The 23198-nt window shown below is 39.4% G+C and overlaps 1 protein-coding gene across 4 annotated transcripts; it reads left to right on the top strand.

Moving 5' to 3' along the window:
• Positions 1-22471, top strand: fubp3 (far upstream element (FUSE) binding protein 3). 4 transcript variants are annotated; one of them, XM_040157394.1, is made up of 19 exons: positions 1-135; positions 4176-4287; positions 6231-6261; positions 7140-7189; positions 7342-7413; positions 9195-9252; positions 10098-10260; positions 12215-12313; positions 12521-12625; positions 12742-12844; positions 13592-13692; positions 14101-14230; positions 18763-18923; positions 19209-19282; positions 19453-19529; positions 19832-19888; positions 20280-20330; positions 20488-20615; positions 21831-22471. In XM_040157394.1, the coding sequence occupies exons 1-19, from the start codon at positions 40-42 to the stop codon at positions 21837-21839; spliced, it is 1677 nt and encodes a 558-aa protein (XP_040013328.1). In that variant the 5' UTR covers positions 1-39; the 3' UTR covers positions 21840-22471. The 4 variants fall into 4 exon arrangements, with proteins under 4 accessions (XP_040013328.1, XP_040013327.1, XP_040013329.1 ...); XM_040157393.1 differs by having other exon boundaries at positions 6228-6261; XM_040157395.1 differs by lacking the exon at positions 19832-19888 and having other exon boundaries at positions 6228-6261.
• The last annotated feature ends 727 nt before the right edge of the window (positions 22472-23198 follow it).

Here is a 23198-nt window from a genome sequence, read left to right as displayed (position 1 = left end):
CCCCTCTCTCCTTAGTGTGGCTCTCAGCTGCCGAGGCGGATGATGATGATGGCGGAGCTGGTTCAGGGACAGGCCTCGGTGGCTCAGCCCGGAACGAAAGATGACTTCGCAGACACGATACGCCGGGTCCGTCAGGTAAAACGCTCTCCAGCGAACACAAGCAGGTGCGACGCTTTTGGACCCAAAAGCAGCGGGGTCTGCGTGTTGGAGCAGGGCAGGACTTTGGTCGGGGCACCCCGGACCCCTTACTACAAACACTCCTCATGCAGCCAGCCAGCAAGCTAGCAAGCTAACGTTAAGTAGCAGAGGTAGCTAAGCGGACAGATTAGAGTTTACTCGGGGCAGAACACGCGTCAATTAACATTGTCAAAAGCTGTCAAAAACGACCACACAAGTCATGTTTGACGAAAGACACGAAGGCCCTTTGTAATGTCGAAGTTTGTGCAACTTTAGTAAGTTAAGTCGACACACTGCAACCTGTTGTCAAGTCAGAAGTTGCACTTAGCTTAGCCTGCTAACCCACCAACACTAACAAGTTTGAGACCCCGGCTCTTGACCCACAACGTGAGTAAACCTAAACGTTTAGCTTGGACATGAAACCCGAACAACCCACCGGTCTGACACGCTGCTGGTTGTGAAGTTAGCTTTGCTAAACCGGTTGTTGCCCCAGTTAAAGAGACACACTGGGAGCTTGGTCAGCGACCACATGTAGCGCTGACGCGTAACCCCCATTATTCCCCTTCTTTAACCTAATATAAGGCTTGAGTATAAAAGTTGAAGCACATGTTGCACACAATAACAGAACCGAGTAGGCTAGTGTAGCTGGAGTTAGCTTGCTAGCGTGTGTGTCCTAACACATAGGCCATGTAATGTAACGTCATCTGTTCAAATAAACCTCCCTCCACTCCTCCTGGTCGCCACACTGGGATTTTTCCATTGCTGCCTGGAAAATACCTGAAAAACATTATTCAGAATACAACCAGCCTTTCACTTTTCCCCTCTTTAACTCATATTGTTTAATGCCAGAAAGTGACCGTAGCGGAGATGATCACTGTGGTTGGGCTACCATTAAATTGGCCACAAGTAGAGCTGTCTGTTTACTGCAATAGAAGATTAGTAAACTCCTGAGTGCACTTAATAGTGTGCAAATTGGACTTTAGACATAAGGCTGCTAGTTTAGATTATGCTAGTGTAGATTATAAACACATAGTGTACCTTTTGTATATTTTTAATCCCAATTTGCATAGTTATAAAAAGGTGTGCTCACATATTTGAATTTGCCACATTTTATTCATGGCTTATGTTAGATTGGTGGGTTTGGGTGTTGTAGTGAGTTAACATGTGAGTACACTATGTAGTTTTGTCATCCTGTCAATTTGCATGTTATCATAAGACATCGAAGTGGCATGTGATCACAAGGCAAGTGGCGAGAGATGGGGAAGTGGAGGCCTTGTTCTACTGCTTTTCTACACCAGTGTGTAGAGTGTGGTGTTGGCTGCTATGTATGCAGTAATAGAAGTTACCTGCCCCTCACTGAAGTTTAAATCTTGAAGCCGCACAAGCTGAAATAGCTTAGCAGTACAATGTATGTTAACCGCTTTGTTTTGTTTTATTCACCATACGTTGACCTCTGCATCAGGAATCCCATTGGCTAATTATTGGATTCTGCCTCCTCCTGTTCGCCCCCTCTTCTGTTAGTTTGCAAAATGCCAGTGTCTCAGTGTCACTAAATGTACCGATCTTGATCCTAAACATAACTATCCTTTTGTAAACAAGTAAAACATAAACACACCATGTCTTGTAAAACATGAAAACCTCATTGAGTGGAAGTGAGAGTCATGAATAATGTAGCTTACTTATGAAACAGGAAAAGGTGTTCTCAGGTCCTTAAAATAAACTATACATACTTTGGATCCCATGTTACAATATGTCATTAGATTTCATTTGTCTTATTTTTTGACAAATCAGACATTTAAGTACAAATATTAAGACTATAAAACCTGACTGACTAGTTATGATTAAAAGTCCTTTTTAAACATATTCACTCAGCAAAGATTGCGTTCAAGAAGCGAGTCTACCTTGGAGGCCTGTCCAGTCCACAGCGGTGTTTACCCAGAGGCCTCAGTGGACATCAAGGGGGTTCCACTGCAGTATAGACAAGTTTGTACGAGACAGTTTGTCACAAAAACCTTTAGACTGCCGAAGAAAGTGTATATGTTTTAATAAATAAAACATAATAAATTATTTTCTGAACAAACATAGCATACTGAACTCAATACGTCAATAGAAATACTGTTACAAAAATATACCTAACGTGAAAGTGTTACAGACACAGTTGATAAAACAGGTGGGTGTTTGAGAAGATACCTCTCAGCTATCTGTCCAGCTGTAGTGAGACAAAACTCTGAGAAACAGTGGTTTCACAAAGTGCAACCGTTTTCTTGAGTATTCACTCAAGCTACAGTGCTTTTCATGTTGCTTGACATGCACATAGCTACAGTAATGTCATGTGAAACAGCCATCCCACACCTGCCTCCTTATTTCCATTGCCCCCCCCCCGGGCTCTGAAGTAGATAATCATCCCTGAAAGTGATGGAAGACTCTAATTGCCGTCACTATATTTTCATAATGTGAAAAAATTCCAGTCAGGCACAGATGTCAATTTAGTGTAATTTTCTGAAATGCTACACTTTTGTATGGAAGGAGAGGTGGCAGATTAACGGGGAGTGGAAAATGCTTTTGGCGCTCTCGTACAACGAAACTGAAGATTTAAATGTCCATCACCGAGGAACACGAGCATCTGCTTTACGTCATCAAGTCGATAATTTTGAAAATAGACATAGATTGGTTTTTAGCTAAGCTGTAATGCAAATAAGCGCCCTCTTCTTGAAGTTGTGTGCAAGCAGTTGTACACGTTCCATCGGGGAAAAAAACATAAGAGAAATGTATGTCTGGTTGGCCAGCAAATTTACAGACAAGTGATCATACTTGGATCAGTCAAGGATTTTGATCTGGGGGTGTTGCGTTTTTTTTTTTTTTTTTTTTAAACGCATATGATAAACTTTGAATAGTATTGTGTTTTTACGTGACATGATTAGAGAGAAGTGTGAGCCTCAATACTTTTGGTACTGAAAGTAAAAACGGCAAGAAACAGTCAAGTACTGAAAGCTGGCATCAAATTTATAATCTTTTTGTTTATTCTTTTCTTTTATTCTTTTTTCTTCTTCTCTTCAGATAGTTCTTGATTGAAATCCCCCTTTTTGCCTATTTTAGACTATTTTATTTACTGTAAGTTCTTAAACAGCAGCTTATTTGACAACATTTAACATTTGAGATCTTTTGCTTCTTTCGAGTTTGTAGAATACCATGATTATATTGCTCAAAATTAGCATCAAGTATCAAATTAGGTATTGGTACTGACACTCCGGTAACGTATCGGCAGTATATCAAAAAATGTTAAACCATACCCAGCCTTGAACATGACATTGATGGCCTTACCTTGTGTAAATTACTCAGTTTTTATCCAAACATACAGAAACGACAGTCAAATATAAAACTAACACTAAACTAAAGCTCGCAGAGTAACCATAAAATTGAACTGGCTCCTCTTTGGTATCCATCTGAACAAAATCGTTATGGTACCCTCCTACTGCTTGTACACACAGCCCACACTTCAGGCTTGAACTGAGGAGCTGGAAATGTATCTTTTGTGTTAGTGCTCTCGGCAGCTGTCATACCTGTCGTAGCTTCCAGGCAAATCATCTATTGGCAAATCCAGTCAGTTGAGATATTGCCACCTGCTATAACGATTTGTGTCATTTGTCAGTGAAAGCAATAAAATTGTTATTCAGTGAGAGCTGGCACATGACAGATGTTTCAAGAAAATCACCAGTGTCTGTAGTCTCAACAAGAACTGTAGCAGGCTGCTTCAAGCTACTGTAATATTGTACAAAGTGCAGTTTTCAGCTGCTGTCAGAAAGATAACACTTTGCACAACAGACTTCACAGCAAACTTGATGCTTTACAAAAGCAAGTAGAAAAGAGAACTTGTCACACTGATCATGAAGGCTTGTCAAAGATGATGTCTTGGAAAGGAAAAATATGTTCAAAGAATATTATCGCTTATCCACTTATCACCTTTGTTCCATCACGCACCCACTGTGATGTGTCGCCAGATGGCAGCCAAGATGGGAGGAGACCAGATGCCCCACATGAACAATTCCTCTCAGGTCATAGACCCCTCCCTCTACGGCTTTGGAGGCCAAAAACGTTCACTAGACAATGGAGGTAAGCTTTCAAAACACACACACACAGAAATCACCGATGCTTTAGCTTTTATCCTTCATAGCATGTACGTGGACTCCTTCATAAAAACATCTTCCTCCAGATGAGAGGACCTGTGGCCGTCTTCCGCCTGTTCAAACTGTTTGTGTGTGTGTGTGTGTGTGTGTGTGTGTGTGTGTGTGTGTATATAGTTTTACCGGTTTTGCTCCATCCACCCTAAAAATTTAAGTCTAGAAATCAGACTGAGTTACCATTTCATTTCACTTCATTATCCAATTTGACATGTTTCTTTTTGCAAGTGTTTATTTAGCTCTAAACAATCAGTAGCAAGTGACATGTTAGACAAAGTCATTTTCAGTCGACGCACAAGCTGCGGCAGTGGTTGCTTGAAGCTGTTAACTTTTTAAAGTTTTTCGTGTTGATTGGAGAAATGTGCCAGTTCAAAAGTTAATTATGTAAAACGGCACATAACAACCTGTACATTTCATTCTCTCACTTGTCGCTATTTTTCTGGCTCTGTCTTAATCTTGCCTCCAAAGCTCTGATTGAATGATGGTTTTTCCGACCAGGGAAACACAATGAGCCTTTTTGAGTCACTGAAAAAACTGGGCATGTTGGCAGCAAAGAAAGTCATGGAAATGTGTTCATGCCCAAAAGATGTTTGAACAAAGGTCGATATTTATGTCTCATGAGTTTGATAGCTGTAGCGTCTATTTATTTATGAAACCCAAGATTTGAACAGACTTTACAGGGTCAAGCAACATAAAACAGAAGGTTCTGCAGAGATGTCTGAAGAACGTTAAAGGCAGACATTTCTGAGGAGCAGGACATTTTATCATTCTCATCCCTTGAAATATTAACCCTGTTTGAATTAAGTGTAATGTAACTGGAATTTGTTATTTATGATTTTGTGTAGTTGAAAATTTATGCAATGCACCACAGATGGAGCCATGTAGGGGAAACACTGTAATTTATGAAGTGATAGCTGTGGTTTTGTATTTTCATATTTGTGTCAAGTATCTGACACTGCAGTGTAGTGAGAAAAATGTCATCCTATCTTGTTGTGCCTTTCACACAAAACAAAGATTTGTTCTATTTCATATACGAACACTAGTCATTTATCCTGTCCCCCCTCCTTATCTTGTCAAAGCTGTTTGTCTGACATTTCAGCCCTGAATGCATGGATAGAAAAATTGTATGCAATTCCGGTTTAGGGTTGTTTGATGTGCGGTTATTGTTTACGACAGTTTGTCCTCAGTTTTCCTCAGACAAGTTGTCTAACAGTATGAGGGATGTCATAGAAATGGTATCTGTGCAGCACTGCAGTGAGCTCTCAGCATTTAATTATCAAATGTACAAGTATAAAAAATACACGCACAGCTTTTACACTTTATCTTGCGAGCTTGTCCTTGTATGAATTCAGTACACCACCTCTTTTATATTCATAGCTGTTCCATCCTCAAGCGTTAACCCCAGTGCGTTTCCAGAAGAAGTGAAATCAGTGCAAACGACCATAAAATTGATTGAACCTGCTAGATATCAACTTGGGTGTTCACGTCCGTGGCAGCACATCCTCCGATGACCCTGCAGGACCCTTGCTTGGTGCTGCCTGTCAAAATTCAATTCAGGACCAGCAGCCACTGACCCAGCTGATGCCTCTCTCTTTCTGAGCGGCTCTGATTGAAACACTAACTCGTACACTCGCAGGCCTGATTTCCATGCTGGTGAAAGCCCCCCCGCTTTGGGTCAGAGTGACATGAACACGAAATGATTGGCAGGAACATATCCATCTGCTCCTGTCCCCTCCAGCACCGACTCATTTGTTCTCATTTCGCGGCTTCGTCCGCTATCACTTTAGGAGATAGTTAAAATATTATTTTTAACCATGATTTGACATAATTTCTCATATGTGAATTGGTTTGTTTTCCTCTCCTTTTTCTCAGTAGGAAACCACCTTGGTGCAATGGTACATCAAAGGTGAGCTGAGACAGCTCAGTTTTTGTTTCTGTTCATTTTAATGCACTTTGGATCTATTCATAGTATTTAATCTGCCTCAGTTAATTAGTATTGAGATCACGTGTTCTTTATTTTCCGTTATCAGAAATCTTTTCAACATCATAGGTTGATGTTGCTTATTGTCAAAGTCAAATTGTCTCTCTCCATGTCACCAAAATAGACATGATATACAGTTACATACTCAATGTTGGTAGTTTTTTGATTAAAATTTAATTAACTGCTTGTAGCAGTTTATTTTTCATTTAATTTCATGAAAAATTTCCACTACAGTTTGCAAGTCGACATTCAAATTGCTTATTTTGTTCAACCATCCGTCCCAAACCCAAGGATATTCATTTTATTATGATTTTTAAAAAAGCAACATTGTTGTTTACATTTTAGAAGCTGGGTTCTATAAATGTTTGGCATTTTTGCTTGTAAAATGACATGAACAATGAATCTGTTCTCATATAAGTGAGAGTAAGTAAATATTTCTGTCACACAATTGTTTCCAGTTAATTCAAAGATTGATAGATCAATTAGCAACAATTTTGATAATTATTTGAATCAAAACTTCACTGGTTCCAGCTTCTCAAATGTTAGTATTTGCTGGTTTTCTTAGTCTTTCGTAGTAGTTAACTGAATATCTCTGACATGTTTTAGACCAAACGATGGAGAAATGAAACTGCAGTTTGGCTGACAATGAAAATAATCATTAGTTGCGGCTCTAATAGTCTGAGCTCTATTTTTGTTATATGCACAAGTTGGTTCAGAGAAAAGATAGTCTAGTTTTAGTTGGGTCTTGATTTTTATTTTCTCTGGTCGGCCAGAGTTATTAATCATATCCTAATGTCACACAGGGCTCTAACAACAGAAGACTTCAAAGTGCCTGATAAGATGGTGGGGTTCAGTAAGTAGCCCTTGAGTTCATTATAGTCAGTACTAATGTTTGACATGTAATCATCAGTATTGACAATCTACTCAGTTTTTGGGTCACTGCTTGGGGCCCCGATCTAAATTCACAAAGGCTTAAAACTGGTCTTTTCTCTCTCCTCCTCATAGTTATTGGAAAAGGAGGAGAGCAGATCTCAAGGATTCAACTGGAGTCGGGTTGTAAGATCCAGATTTCTTCAGGCAAGTTATAACTAAACACATGATCTAATTCCACCCCTTTCTGCTACTGTTAGGAACAGAGAGACATGAGCCATAAACAGAAAACGCAGTGACACAGTGAATTTTTCTTTTCAAAAGTAATATATATGAACACACATTCATATTTTACGAAGCCCTTCATAGATCTCACTAATTAGGTTCCAAAGCTACATACAGTGGTTTCATAAAATCTTCAGACCTTCACTTTTTGAACACTTAATTGTGTTGTAGATCTAATTTTAAATGAATAAAATTGCCATTACACTCAGTAGCCCATAATAAAAAAGTGAAAACTTTTTTTGAAATTTTTGCAAATTTATAAAAAATAAAAACTTGGGGCATGTTGGCTGGAGCCTGCAGAGCCTAAACCCCCAGCTCTGCTGGCATTACTTGTGTGTACTTTTCCATATATTTTAATCATATAAAGTGCTTGAAAAAAGAATGAACAGAATAGAGGAAAAATAACCAAAGTGAAAAGGGTCTGGCCTTGTACTGCACCGTGAAGGTGTAGCATTTTGGCAGTGGGTTGACATTCTCTACTTTATAGTGCTGTAGATGAGACAGTGCTGTGTGCCAGTCTGGTAACTACATTGTTTGCTGTAAGACTGTACAAGCAGGCAAGTTTGACAACGTTGAATATCCCTTTGAATATTATGTCCTGTAGGTTGTGTGTGTGAAAACAATCACTGCCTTTTTGAGAGATTAAAAATGTGAATGTATAAAAAAATATTTAAAATTATCTTTTTCTTTTTATAATAAATAAACAGTTGCCATCTTGACACCTGAAAAATATGTTTCCTGCAGTGTAGTTAAAAGGTTTTGGTCTCGCCACCGGCGTCAGATATGTCTGGTGTCTGAAGGTCAAAGCATCATGAGCGTTAGTTTTGAATAACTTCCACTTTGGTCTTGAAAGAGTGTCAGACCTCATTTTTATCAAATTAATTGTTTAAGTCATTTGTTTTGAGCAGTTTTTTTGTTTGTAAAACTACTTGCTACCATTTTCACTGTATACATCTTTTACTGGTGTTTGACACAGCATCAGGTGTCTACATATTTGTATGTGGTGCTTGACAAAGGGACAGAGGAAATTGTACAATTAAATGCATTCTAATACAAAAGTCATACTACTTTTTAATTTACAGAGTTAGTCTGTTTTTGTTAAAACTATGGTAGAGAGATGGTAATATTTGAAACCATATTTGTGTTAGTGGTAATTTTCAAAGTTGCTGTTTAAGCTAAGTTTTCGATTCCTACCATTGTTGCCTTTTCACTCATAACAAATTATAATTTTCCTTTTAATACAAACAGCCAAGACAACATAACAAATATTAGGTTATTGAGTGAAAGCATTTTGTAAATTGGCGTTCCCCCAGGACCCAAATTCTTCATATGTTTGCCATCTATAATAATGTCATCCTGATTGTACATATGGTAATATTATTGTTTTTATTTCTGTGTATTCTTTACACAAAACATCTGTATCGCATGTCTACCCGTTAAAAGGGATAGCTCCTCTGTTGCTCTTCCTGAAGTTTCTTTCCTTTTTTGAGGTTTCTTCTGGATGGTTTTTCCTTGTCCAAACTGGGCGTGTAAGGGTGTCATATGCTGTATAGATTGTAAAGGCTCCTGAGGCAAATTTGTGATTTATGGGCTGTATAAATAAAATTGACTTGACTTGACTTGACTATGCAGTTCACTCATACACTCATTCTTTTGTATGTGAAAATGTTTAGTTTTTTTGTAATTTTCTTATTTCGTTACAGACAGTGGAGGCATGTTGGACAGACCCTGCACTCTGACTGGCAGCCCAGAGAACATTGAGTGAGTCAACTTTTTAGAATGTTTTTTTATTTTCAAGTTTTAAATTGATCAAAATATATACATATACAAAGACATGCAAACAGAGCTCCAGATTCCCTTCCTGTGAATACCCTTGAGTTCTTTATGACTAATGGCTAATCAGTAGTAATATTATTTTTACATTAAATCTGAAACTGGTTTTGGGCAGTGTATCCCTTTCTGAGAGTGTATGTGATTTTCAAGTGGAATGTAAAATTTTCAAAAGCTATGAACCCATGAGATGGAAATCTGACTTCTATGTCATTATGCATTACTAGAAAGTGTATAGTAAAGCTATTTCTCTGTAGTTTTTTGAAAGATCCTCACATATGCGCTGATGCTTGTAAGATCCCCTAATAAACAAATTTCTGGATCTAATGCAGAGCCAAATCCTTTAATTTTAGTCATACTGCCACCAAAAGGTGGCAACTTTTGCACCTGACCAGGTGAAGTGCAAGAAGGAGCCCTCCTCTGCACATTTTCTGATACTTCGGGATTCGTGCAGTCTCTCTGGTGTGAAATAGAACTGGTGAAGAAAATTGTAATGGGCAAGTCTGTATCCAGCATTAACAGTGGCTGACAGACTGTCTTTCAACTCACAACTTTGACAGATTTACTGAAACTGCACAGAGCATCAGGGAAGTGTGCCCTATTGTTGAGACACGAAAGAGGGCACGAACTCAAATCTCTTTTCACATCCCCTCTTAATCACTGAATCACCTCTTTCAACATTTGACAAAGAAAAATGTGACCCAGAACAGTTTTTGTGCAGGATCTGTAGCTGTGGTGACTAATGTGTTTCTTGGTCCTCAATCCAACCCCCACAGGCAGGCCAAGAGGCTGCTGAGTGAGATTGTGGAGCAGTGTCGGTACGGTCCAGGGTTCCACAGCGAGATGGACGGCAACAGTTCCATCCAACAGATCCTTATTCCCGCCAACAAAGTCGGCCTGGTCATCGGCAAAGGAGGGGAAACCATCAAACAGCTGCAGGTCTGGTAGTAGGTCACACTGAACGTCTATCGCTTAGAGTAAAATTGTGTTTTTGACAGCCTGACAACTTTGTTTTTGAAGGCTGCCATCATTCTCGGCGCTTAACGTTTTACTCGCTGTCAGTGTAGAGCTTGGGGACATGCAGACTTCACTAAATAGTGTCTGCTGAGTAACAGGTTATAATCTAGTACCACTTATTAACCCATCTATTAAAACCACATATTAGGCAGTGAAAAGTAAATTGAAAGTCAAATTATGGTCTTCAGTGTCCATTATACTGTATCTGTCCTTTGCACTACTGTTACTACTTTGTTTAACTAGCAGGAATATGCAAAAAAAAACAGTTTAGTTTGTCATTTTATGTGGCCTATACCTAAGCTAAATGTGATCACTATAGCTGTATTGACAATTAGCCAGTGCAAAAGAAGTTGAATATTACTTGATAACCCACATAATGGCAAACATAACACAATAAAACTGTTTGAATCCATGTGAGAACATGAGGTCAGAGAAGTTGGACCAGGAATTAAGTTTGCAGTACTGTCGACACTGCTTCTGGATTTTTTTTCTTTCTGCATTTTGCCTTCATTAGATAGTTTACTATAGAGCTACAAAAAAAAAAAAACATTGAGAGAAAGAGTGGGAAAACTTGCAACAGTGGTCCCTGGCCAGAGTCAGGACAGGGTTACTTTTTTTAAAATTTTTAAATTTTTATTTTTTTTTAACTGTCATGTATTGAGAGACTTCACCTCCAAATAAAGCGGTTAAGATATGATTTTCGTTTGGATTTGCTTTCCACCACTAATTTTTCATGACCAACTCATATTTGGTTTACTTGTCCACTCTGTACAGTGATGGTGAGTAAAAAGTTGAGCCTATCCAGTAGTAGGAACTACTGTCCAAACTACGGAGATAGTGAAAATTTTGCCATTTCCTTTAATTGCACAAATGGTGGGAATTACTTAGTCAGGTGAAATGCTATATTTTTATTATCATCAAATACCATGAAAAGACCAAAACCAACAATCAGTTGATCCTACTAAAAAGTATTGTCTGTGTAGCCAAAGCCTGATATCACTAAACCTCTGTGCCATGGATTTCCATTGTTATTATTGTAGCTATTAAAAACTAATCATTGAGCCCCAGCATTGCACTGGGTGGCATGATCTTCACTGCCATGAACGTGGGTTAATTTTAGTCGATCCCACATACATCGAACTGTGCTGTAAACACCCACTAAAGCGCCACATCTGCGGCTTTTTGTAAAAATAAATAAATAAATAATTTATGTCTTCAGTATAAATCAAAGGGCTTGGGGCTGGTTGACTGTTGGTTTTGGTCTTGCAATGGATTTTGTTGACAATAATAACATTAAGTATCTGTGGCTTTATCCTTTAAGGCATCACTTTGGCCATACTGTATAGTCTCTTGTTGCATCTCTTAGTATCTACCTGAGTGTTAATATCCCCAACAGCAATCTAGATGTGCTAGATGTGCAACTACAAAATATTTTTCACTATTTCTTCTGAGCATATTGCAGATGGCCTTAGAAGTGTGATGTAATTTTCAATGACTGTGACAAGCGTTAGCAATACATTTTTGAACACTTGCTCACATAAAAACTCATGGATGTTTTGATTATGAGTATTTGAGTATTTCTAAATTCAATAACAGAATTTTTTCTTTGCAAAGATTGGTTATAGTGTAGATTTTGAACACTCTGATCTGGTCTTAATTTGCTCAAATTGCATTTCAGTTTTATTTTTACGAAATTTTGAAAAATAAACCTTTCATATTACTTAAAATATATTTTCACATCCTCCATGAGTATTCACTTTCTGGTATAGATCAAAAATAAAACCTGCTCTGTGAGCCCTGGCAGAATTTCCACCCTACAAAGCGAATAGCCACAGGTAACTCTTGTTTCTGCTTCTGTCTGATTGTACCCCTGCAGGAGAGAACAGGAGTGCAGATGATAATGATTCAGGATGACCCCATGCCCACTGGAGCAGACAAGCCCCTGAGAATCACTGGGGATCCCCACAAAGTGCAGGTCGGTCTCAGAAGAACAGTATGTGTGCCGCTATCTTTCCAGTTTACACTCAATTTTACACATTTTATGCCTTCAGTCTTCAGCTCAAACTTTTAAAAATCTCTTTATTTTTATTGAGAGGCTTTCAGCTGGACTTTACTTCACATCCAGCATTCTGTGATAAAATTAAATTTTTAAGATTTTGGTGTTTTTCAATCCTCTCTGTAGCAAGCCCGTGAGCTTGTGGTGAAGCTCATCCGGGACAAGGACCAGGGAGACTTCAGGACTGGCAGAGCAGACTTTGGATCCAAAATGGGGGGAAGCAGTTTGGATGTAAGAGCCTGCCTCTCTGCTTTTCAAATACTGGACAGCCAAGTTGATGCTGATTTTATTCAGAAAGAGGAACATTTTTATCTTTTCTGAATTATTCTTTCTGTCTTTCTGACCAGGTGGTTGTTCCCAGATTTGCTGTTGGCATCATCATAGGTAGGAACGGAGAGATGATCAAGAAGATTCAGAATGATGCTGGGGTCAGGATCCAGTTCAAACAAGGTATCAAGATAACGGGACAGTGGACGTACACCACCTCCAAAATATAACTATACATTGAAGGCTATGGAGATATCTGATTGGGCACAGCAAGAACTGCGATAGCTAAGAGGTCAGGCTGCTCTTGTTTACTCCTGCAAATGACTGATGCCGGTGGAGAGCGTTGATTGTCGAGATAATATTAAAGACGATGAAGAAAGACTTCTCCTTTTCATTACCACACATCTAGCCACACATCAGTAGCCTTTATTACAGTTAGTGAAAGAAAGTTAAACATGCTGACGACACAGTTGATGGTTGCAATCTCCGATTCAGTAATGAGACATAGTGAAATAGAAGTTACTCTGTTGTAAATCCAAATATGATGTGATATGAGCGACACAGTTTCTGTAGGAAATCTGATTAAAGCACGACACGGCCTCTGTCACGTACAATAAATCCATCTAGTGTTGTGGTGGTGACATCAATGGTCAAAATCATGCGTAGATCTATAAATCAAAATCTACACTGTAGGTATCTACAGCAGGACTCCAGGTAACCCTTTGCATCAAGTGTAAATCCAGCTTTGCCTCTAATTAAAAAAAGATGTAAGTCTGTATGATACATTTCACTACTCACTCGATCTGCACGGTGTTTAAGTTAGAAAAACATTAGGATACCAGGCTTTCGTCCACTTATGCCACTTGCCAGTACATATGTATGCGATCTCAGAGCAGTTAAAGACCTTTTTGTCCCCTTGAACTTGTCCAGATGATGGAGTCAGTCCTGACCGAGTTGCTCAGGTGATGGGCCAGCCTGACCACTGCCACCATGCGGTCCACCTCATCAATGAACTGGTTCAAACAGCTCAGGTATCTGGTCAACATCCGTAATAAAAAGCCCTTTTCACTGAACCCTTCTCTTTACATGTAGCAGATTCATCATATCATAAACTGTAAACACGTTTTTGAATATATTTTATTTATCTAAGTAGTGCTGAGGCTCATTAACTTTAGAGGACAAAAGTCAACTTGTAAAAGTTTCTTACACTGGTTATTAAAAATATAAACTATGTTGAGTGCTTAGATAAAACATCGGTAAGAATTTTGTAAGAAGCTGCCTCAGGCAAAATTTTAGTACCTTTTGTTTTTCCTTGACCTTTCCAGCAAATGTCAGATGAGTGTTTGTGTTTGGTCGATGGCAACCGCCAAATTCTACATGTCTCTCTATTTAGTGACTTTTTTTTTCTTCTTCTTTTTCTTCTTGTTCCATCCTTACAGGAGCGAGATGGATTTGGGGGAATAATGGGACGTCGAGGGCGAGGTGACAGTAACATGGGAGGGCCTGGAGGACTGCAGGAGGTGACGTATGCAGTACCTGCTGACAAGTGTGGCCTAGTGATTGGCAAAGGTATGTGTTTTCAATTGGTTTTTAAAAATTATGTTTGGAGTTAATTTAAACACCTGTTGATACTGTTAGCTCTTCATGAACTGTTTTCGATCATGCTTTGTATGTAAAGCTAAGATTATTTTATTAGTAGGTTGTGTATATAAAAGTTGCCAGAAAGTGTGTGTGTGTGTGTGCGTGTGCGCGCATTGTTTAATCTGTTTCTCACTGTTAGGTCTTCTCTCCCTCCTGCGCTACATTCTAACAGCAACTTGCTCTCCTAGAGGGATAATACACAGTTCACCAATACAAACAGTCTAAATAAGAGTACATCCAACTCACCAGATTGCCTTTTTCCTTTTTAATAACTGAACGCCGTTTGGTGCTCTGCCACTGCGTGAAACTGATGAGAAGAGGAGGGGTGAGTGACCACCCTCCTATTCTTCCTCCAAGGCTCATGTATACAGCACAAGTGGCATTCATTGGCTTCACTAAGGGCTTAATGATGGGGATAATGCGTGTAATGTGACATTAATTGTTAAAGGTGCATAATAACAGCCCTCAATCATGTGGAAGGCTGCCTGGCATCTAATGAGGGTCTTTCAGCCCAATAGAGTGCAGCGAGGGAATGAATAGAAGGAATTAGCTTATTGGCTATTCATGCCCACTCTATTGCCAGCTATTTAAAAGTCATTGACCATTGCTTTCGAAGGAGGTGTGTGTGTGTGTGTGTGTGTCTGTGTGTGTGTGTGCGCGCGCAGTGGTGGGCGGGGTCAGGGGGGGCCTCTTTACCTAAGATAAAAACATGGCAATAGAAATGTCAAGTGGCTTTTGTGCATGTAGTGGGGCGAGGGAAACAAATAAACCTGGGCGTTGCGTCCCCCTCTCCATGCATTAGCATATGAAGTGGGCCAATATGGTGGAGATGGCGGTGGGTCTGGGTGCTGTCAGCCGTCCCTTAAAGGGTGCGTTGATTAATATCTTTACGATGCCATATGCAGCCCATTGCCCCTCTGTTTTGACCCCCTACACACACACACACACACACACACACACACACACACACACACACACACACACACAGCTTGTGATGAATCAAGCCACCCACCAACCTGTTCAGACTTATAACCGGCTCAAACTCAGTGCAGGAGCCGTAACCAGAACCCTACAACTTTAGTCATGAGTTTTTCCCATAAAAAAATCTAAACTCAAGGTTGAATTACTAGCTTTTCCAAGGCTTTCAGTTTTATCACAGTCTTCTTCAGTAGGTGGACTTTGCTGAGTTGTAAATGAAATTTGCTTGTTGAAATCTCCAGGAAAAAGCTAGTGAGTGGACCTCAAGTCAAGATTCCTTTGTCAAACTACTGTTTCTAAGGTCAAGAACTAACTTTCATGCTGTGTCCATGATAATTCAAAATCTGTCGCTGACTGTTGGATGGACTCAAATCTTTCCTAAACTTATATAATAATATCCAAGTATTCCTAAGATGAATGCAGATCTTTTGTCGCTACCCCCCAGAAATGAGAAGTAAATGACCTATAATGTGAAACAGAAACTTGCATTCAGTGTGTATAGAACGCAAGTTGATTCTCATGTCTTTATCAATCGTAAGTGGAATGTCAGGATGATATGATCATTTAATGGGATTGTTTTACGAAATTAATATTCCCAAGTAAATGGTACTTGAAAGCTACCAAAGTTAGTGAGTGAAGTAGTTATGACGAGTTCTGAGCATAAGATGGATAATTTTAAGTGATTTTTACTTACATTTTCCTGCCAGATATATTTTTATTGTAGCTCTGTAAGTCTTCAAAGTATTGGACAGTACACTGTCAGCTTCATGTTAACATATCATAAAACCAGTGCAACAGAGTACAAGAGAGAACAAATACAAAAGAGAATATTAGGGCTGTATCTATCTGCCGATTATGCTCTCAATTTTTCAGTTAATCGTTCGGTATATGACATGTCCGGAAGAAGTAAAAAATACCCATCACAACTTCCCAGAGCCCATGGTAATGTCTTTGAAATGACTCATATTGCATGGCCAAAAGTCCAGAACCTAAAGATGTTCATGCTCACACTTGAGAAAATGGAACCGGTGAATTTTTGCCATTTTTGTTCTTAAAAAAATCTATAAAAACCCATTAATTATCATCAATATTGAGCTGATTTAATTTTCTGTCAATCAACTCTATTGTCTCAGCTCTTTAACACATAATTAACAGAGTGAAAAATATACAAAACAATATCCACTTTAGGCTATTCCTAGAACAACTATCTGAGAGAGTGAGAGTTATTAAAACTGGTTCAAGCTGAGTTTTTCCATCAAACCGACAAAGGGTAAACAAATCCAATTTCATTCAGGGGAAACCCTGATTTTTCAAGGTGGAGGATGCTCACTTGTAATTCAGCGATATTTTTTTTTTTTTCTCCCTTCTCTCCTCTCCCCAAACATTTTCCATACAGTGATATAAATTGATTTTATATGAATATTATATATATATTTCAACCATATCACCCAGCCCTAGTTTCATGTGTAAAGCTACTGTTGCATTAGCAATTTCTGTATCACACATTCTGGTAGTGTTATTTTTCCCTTGAGGCTTCAGAGTTTTTCCCCACCACCAGCAGCTAACCAGTCCCTTGGCTTTGCCCTGAATGCCGTCACCAGTTGCACTTTTGTATCCCCTCCTTTTCTCCAGCTCAGTAAACCAGTCTCATTAATAAGGCCCCGTATTATCTGTCCTCACTACAGCCCAGTCCATGAAATGAATAGTCAGGGTCTTCATTGCTCTCTGCTGTCTGACTAGAAGAGCTCATAATGGCTTCATTAAGGCAGAAGTTTCATTTGGTTGACAATGGGTTAATGGCCCATGTGCAGTCTGTTGGCAGCAAGGAATAGGCTACGGGAGGAGGAGAGGTTTTTGATGAGCATTTTCATTCGGAGGTCAGCTAGGGTCATCTGAGTGTCAGCCACAAGTGAACAAATGTGTAATTGATGTTGGGACAGCCCTGGTGTCCCCCCGGGAAGCACCCTCAGCCTTTTTTTTTTCGTTCAGATGGGCATTGTGGAGGGGGTGGTGTGGTTGCGGCTGTGTGCCCCCCGTTCACCCCCGTTCACCCCCTCCTCTCATCACACAGGACAACACAGAGTCAAGAATGAAAAGGGTAAAAGAGACAAATGATATCCCAGAAGGAGGATACGCTTCAATTTTGGCCCTTTTCTCCTGCCAGCTCTGTTTCATTTCTCCCTGCTGGTGTAATTGCTCTCCCCACACGTCGGGAAGCTGGCATCTGATGCAGAGGGGGGGGTGGCGTGCAGGAGATGTCTCCTTTTGTTTACCGATTTGCATGGATGTTACCACAGAATGGTAGATAAGTGGTGGGACACATGCCAGAATCTTCACAAGGTAGCACTATCACATTAGTTTAGTCAAGTGAATCAATGTGATTCTAGTGAAGAGAAGTCTGGCCTAATGCTGCGTTCATGTCCTACAGGATACACGGTGGAGATGGGGAAGATTCCCACATTAATTACTGGCGAAGCGTTCATGTCATCCAGACGGTTGTATGATCACAGACTTGGTCATGTTAAAGTTATAAAAAAAACACTGTGCATTGAAAATATAACACTATATCCGTTACATTTACGTTTAATTATATCAAACAGACTGTGGCTGATGTGAGGTGTCCACATTAAATATATATCGGAGCTTTCAAAAAAGTCAAGTTTCCCGGTCATACTTGGATATTGATGTGAGCGTTATTTACAAATCGGAAATGCCTGATTACGATAAATCTGATACTACGTGAACGCAGCATAAAGGTGGGTGTATGCTCGAAATGAACTAGTTTGTATGACTTGTGCCCCCCCCCCCCAACCCCAAGACATGCACACGTTTCATACATCACAAAGGTGTGGGGTGAAAGGGTTTCAGATGTGAACACCACACTGACACATCATTGCCCTTTATGTTGATCCGGTGCACTTGATAGCAAACAGTTGCTTGTTCACACATCCAGCACAACTTTAGTAAAATTGCTATTGAGTTATGTCCAATTTTCAGTCTCTCTTAGCTGCTCTTGGTCTCTACCAAGCCCTGTGGGAAATATCTGGCTCTTATCTGCTAAATGCGCCACTATACTCACCAGCTAGTTGCTAACTGTGTCAGTCTGCTGTTGGGTGCTGAGCAGGTAGCGCACAGTGGGTATTTAGAGCTTTTGTGCTAAAAACAGTTGCCCGCTGCTGCTGAAAACAAGTGATGGTGAACCAAAACATTAAAGTTGTGGGCCCAGCAGCTAAACAATGAGGCGAGACTCACTATAAAGCTCTTCAAAGCAGAGAAGAGCTGCAGATTCAAGTGATAATTCCCTGTTGGTTCATCACTATGAGCGACCCTTTTTCACATTGTCCAATTGTTTTTACTTTGTCATTTGATAGATTGTTATAAAAATTTCAACTTTAAGGACTTTTCTAACACTTCTGTTGTAGAAGTCTTATGTCAGCCACATAGAAAAACGTGAAAAAACTCATTACTTGATACTTTTCCAGGTGGAGAAACCATCAAGAACATCAAAGAGCAGTCTCGTGCCCACGTGGAGCTACAGAGAAACCCACCGCCCAACACCGACCCCAACGTGCGCATCTTTTCCATCCGAGGCACCCCTCAGCAGTTGGAAAAGGCCCGCCAGCTGATCGATGATAGAATTGGGGTAGGTGGTCTGGCTCCGGCCCCCCTGGTACTCCCCCAAAATGCTATTGTCTGGCCTGATATTCATGAGCACACATGTCAATGCGGGGAGCTGCTGGGGTGAGCTGGGCTGCTGTGGTCCTGGTGGCCGGCAGGATGTCACTAGAGGTTAAACATGAAAAATCCATCAAATGGACTTAATGGAGTGCACCGGCGGCCAGCCCTGCCCTCTGACCTTGCCTGTTGGCTCCCTTTTAAGCACAAGTGTGGTCTCTCACTCGCCTCCTCTTCCCTTTCTCTGCTCCAGGGCCCTGGAATGGGGAGCAACAGCAGCTTCGGTATGAATCCCTACAACCAAGGACCAGCCACTCCTCCTCAACAGTAATGATCAATATCTCTCCTCACCATGTCACATTTTCATGTATTTGTTCATGTGTTGCTGGTCAAAACGTCTGCGGATAGTGTGACACAGTGTCTTCAGTGGGAAATTGTCAAGTTTTTGTTTTTTTTTTTGGTCTCACTTTGAATTATCTGTTTATTTTTGCCTAAAGTGGGCCTCAGACGTTCATGACTGGAGGATGGGGTACAACCTTTCAAATATGGCAGCCTCAAAGCCAACAGGACCACAGTAAGTCAGTACACCAAGTAGTATACTCGGTCTATGTTTTCTAGACAGAATTTCAGTATAAAAACACAACAAATCCACAAATCGGATCTTTTCACCGCTGGATCATTTGAGCCAATGCCTGACTCAATAAGGGAACAAAAAGTGCATAAACAGTTGTCACCGAGGCTTGTCCTCAGATTTTAAATTTGCAATCAATGGTCATCATTAGGAAGCATAATTGCAGACGAGAGCGGAAGGTGTAAAAGGGAAAAGCGAAGCTCACTCTCAGTAAGTCTGGTGGTGGTATCTGTGTCTGGTTTCAGGTCACAATGGATCCCAGACGGGCCAGATGGACTGGGAGCAGTATTATAAAAAGCTAGGCAAGTGTCACTCAGAGAGAAAAGACTTTTTTTTTTTTTTTTAACAACCAGCTTGAGGCACACTTTATTTTAATCTCCTGTTTAGAATAAATTTCATTCACCTTTGCTTATGTGCACTTAAACTTAGTTCACACCAGCCTGATGATGTGGGAATTTTTTTATATAATATTGCAAGCATTTACGCACTATGTTGGAAAGATTCTGAACTCGTAACTTTAGCCGGAGAGTCTGCTCATCAGCACTGGCTTTCGAAAAGCCATATGAGTGGAAAAGCTGTAGTCAAGATTTGTCGTAAAATCACACAAATTTAAACTTTGATTTTTAAAAAAGAAGTTTTCGGATAGAAGCTGCAGTGTTAAACATCTCAAACATTTCTTGTTCTTGTTTACAGGTCAGCAAAACCAACCCCAGAGCACCGCTCCTGAATACAATAAAGCTTGGGGTGAGTCCTTGTTTTATTTTATTTTGAGCACAACACAAACGGACTAAGGGAGATGATTGAGCTCTGCCATCACACCTCAAACCTGCAAATGTGACTTAATATTCTTGATTCCTGCTCCTCTAATTCTCCCTCATCGGTGTTTTTTCCTCCCCTTCAGGCCAGACAGCCGGTCCTGGCTCTCAGCAGACCTCTAATCCTGACTACAATGCCTGGGTTGACTTCTACAGACAGCCGATGGCCTACTTCAACCAGGGCGCACAGCAGACACAAGCCCCGGGCCTTCAGGTGAGAACCGACCCCCAGCAGTTTCTCAACACGTTTCTCAACACGTCTCTCACAGCTTCACAGTACACATGTTAAAGGATAAACCAATCTAATGAAAAGCCCAAAACCAACAATGTGTTAGTGGGTCAGTCCTGCAATGAATCCTCCCTTCATGCAGGTTCTAATGTTGAAAAAAAAGTGTAGCTTCACTGTACGGTCATTTAAGAGGATGTGGCTTGTGGTGCTGTAGAACTGTACTGCATATACAGACAGGTGTTTGTTATTTAGTCTTCTCTCGTTGATATAAATGGGTCGGACAAAATCCAACATCTCTGTAGAACAGTTTCGATAAAAACCCAAAATTAAAATCTTCACGAAGGGAGGGTGTACTGCAGGGCTGTTGTATTAGACTGCAATAGATTTAGCGGGATGTACCTAATAATAAACTGGCCACTGAGTGTAAAAAAATGAATAAATAGGTCACAAACACATTTTTTTCATTTTACGAGTCAATCATTTCCTAAAACCACTGGGAATTGTAGTTGCTAGCAAATGTTACTTAAACAGGAGAGGTGCTGAAACGATTAGTCGATGAGTAGATTAGTTAATGAACAAAAAATTAATCTAGAACTATTTTAATGATCACATAATCACATTTTTCAAGAAAAAAATTACAAAGATCTGTTAGTTGCGGCTTCTCACGTGACAGCGAATTGAATATCATTGGGCAGTGGACTGAAGATTCGAAGATGTCGTCTTTTTGAAATGTTTTCGGACATTTTATAGACAAAACAAATCAGTTAATTGAGAAAACAGTTATTTGCAGCCCTAAATACGCGTAAATGGTGTATTTGTTGGGGACTATTTTTCGCTGCGTATTAATACACTCACTGTCACTGCCACGTACGCCTTCCTGCTGCTGTAAACTACAGTTCATCCTAATGACGTAACATTTCAAATAGTGCAGCAGAGTCTCTGTTTTGGACAGTTGTTGGGAAAAAGTGGAGGTCTACGCACGAATCTTGTTTGTAGGATAAATTCATTGTTGGTTTTGGACTTTTCATGGGAATTTGTTGACAATAAGAAAACTCCAGAATATCACCAAACTTTCCCTTTAAACTCCAAACAAATGTCAGACTATTTTTTATTTTTTTTTAGTGTAAGTCACCGCTGGAATCAGCTGCAATGTGGGTAAATATTGTGAGAAATGATCAACAAACTGATTTTATTCTGCAGGATCATTAGAGAAGATGCCCTGGTTAATGACTTGAATCACTGAGAGGATGAAAACAACCCTTTTTTTAACAGAGGGGGTTCAAGATTTGCAACGCCTTGAAGACTTTTTTCTTAGTGAGAAACACTAGCTGTAGAATGACTTGTATGATAAAGTAATATTTCTAAAATCAGGAACATTTATTTGTTACTAAATGCTTATGTACACTGTTATTTTGGATAGACAGTATCTGGGATCCCTTTTTGGACTTGAGAGAGCTGTTTCGTTTTTCTATACTTTCCTGTCTTTGACTCAGACTGTATCGCCAAAATGAACCCAAGAGTTGTAACATTTCAAAAGGCAATATGATCTATTTTTTCTAGTTATGTTGAAATGAAACCATGATTATGTGCTTAGCAGTCTTGAATACCGTTTATCGTATGTCATAAAATGTTTAAAGAGTGTGTTAAAATGTTTTTCCTTTTACATAATTCAGTGAAATGAAACTGTGATGTTTTGTTACAGGAAATGTATTTTTGTTACAAGGTTAAAAAAAAAGGATTAATGTCAGCCAGTGGCAGTAGTTCTAATTTAATTCCTGTTGTGCATTGTATGCTGTTTTTCATTGTCATTTTATTGTACTCTGGTTTAAAAAAAAAAAAAAGGTGCAATATCTTATTTCATTTTTGAAACAAAGATGGGTTCTCTAATATTTTGACAGACTTTTAACTTGTAGTTTTAAGATGTTTTTTTCCTTTTTTTTTTCGTTTTTCAAATGGAAATGTCATGGATAATTTATTACAGTGATCTGATAGGATTTAGGGGGATGTTGCAAATAGCTTTTTTGCCTTTGCTACCTTGTAAAACTATGTATATATGCTCATATATTTGACTGTTAATTTAAAACATATATGTTTCATATATATATATATATACTTATATAAAAAATATTCTTTTTCCTGTGATCAGCGTTGCAGGAAAATTGTCCCTCTTTTTCTGTTCTGTTTTCATACTGAAAATGTTCAAAGATTTTGAATGTGTGATTTGAAATTTGATGTTGCATCTTGTTATGAAGAAAAATAAGAAGTGGTAGATTTTTGTGTATGTTGTGTACCTGAACTGTTCAAGACTGCTAAGCCTCTGTACTTCTACCTGTGTAATAATTAATGTAGTATTTTTATGTTTTAAGTATTATGATCAAAAACTCTTATTTGGTACCTCCCAGTTCACTAACGCCCCACTGAGCCCTCGCCGTGGGCTCAGTGGGGCGTTGGACTCAGTCCAATGCTAATAACTTTTTAAATTAATTTTTTTATTTCTTTGTGTGATCTAATATAAATGATATAAATAATGCATTATTACGGAAAAATGATTCTGGTATTAACGTCATT

The sequence above is a fragment of the Xiphias gladius genome, chromosome 20, assembly GCF_016859285.1.
Source record: "Xiphias gladius isolate SHS-SW01 ecotype Sanya breed wild chromosome 20, ASM1685928v1, whole genome shotgun sequence".
NCBI lineage: Eukaryota > Metazoa > Chordata > Actinopteri > Istiophoriformes > Xiphiidae > Xiphias > Xiphias gladius.
This window is presented reverse-complemented; position numbering and strand designations above follow the sequence as displayed.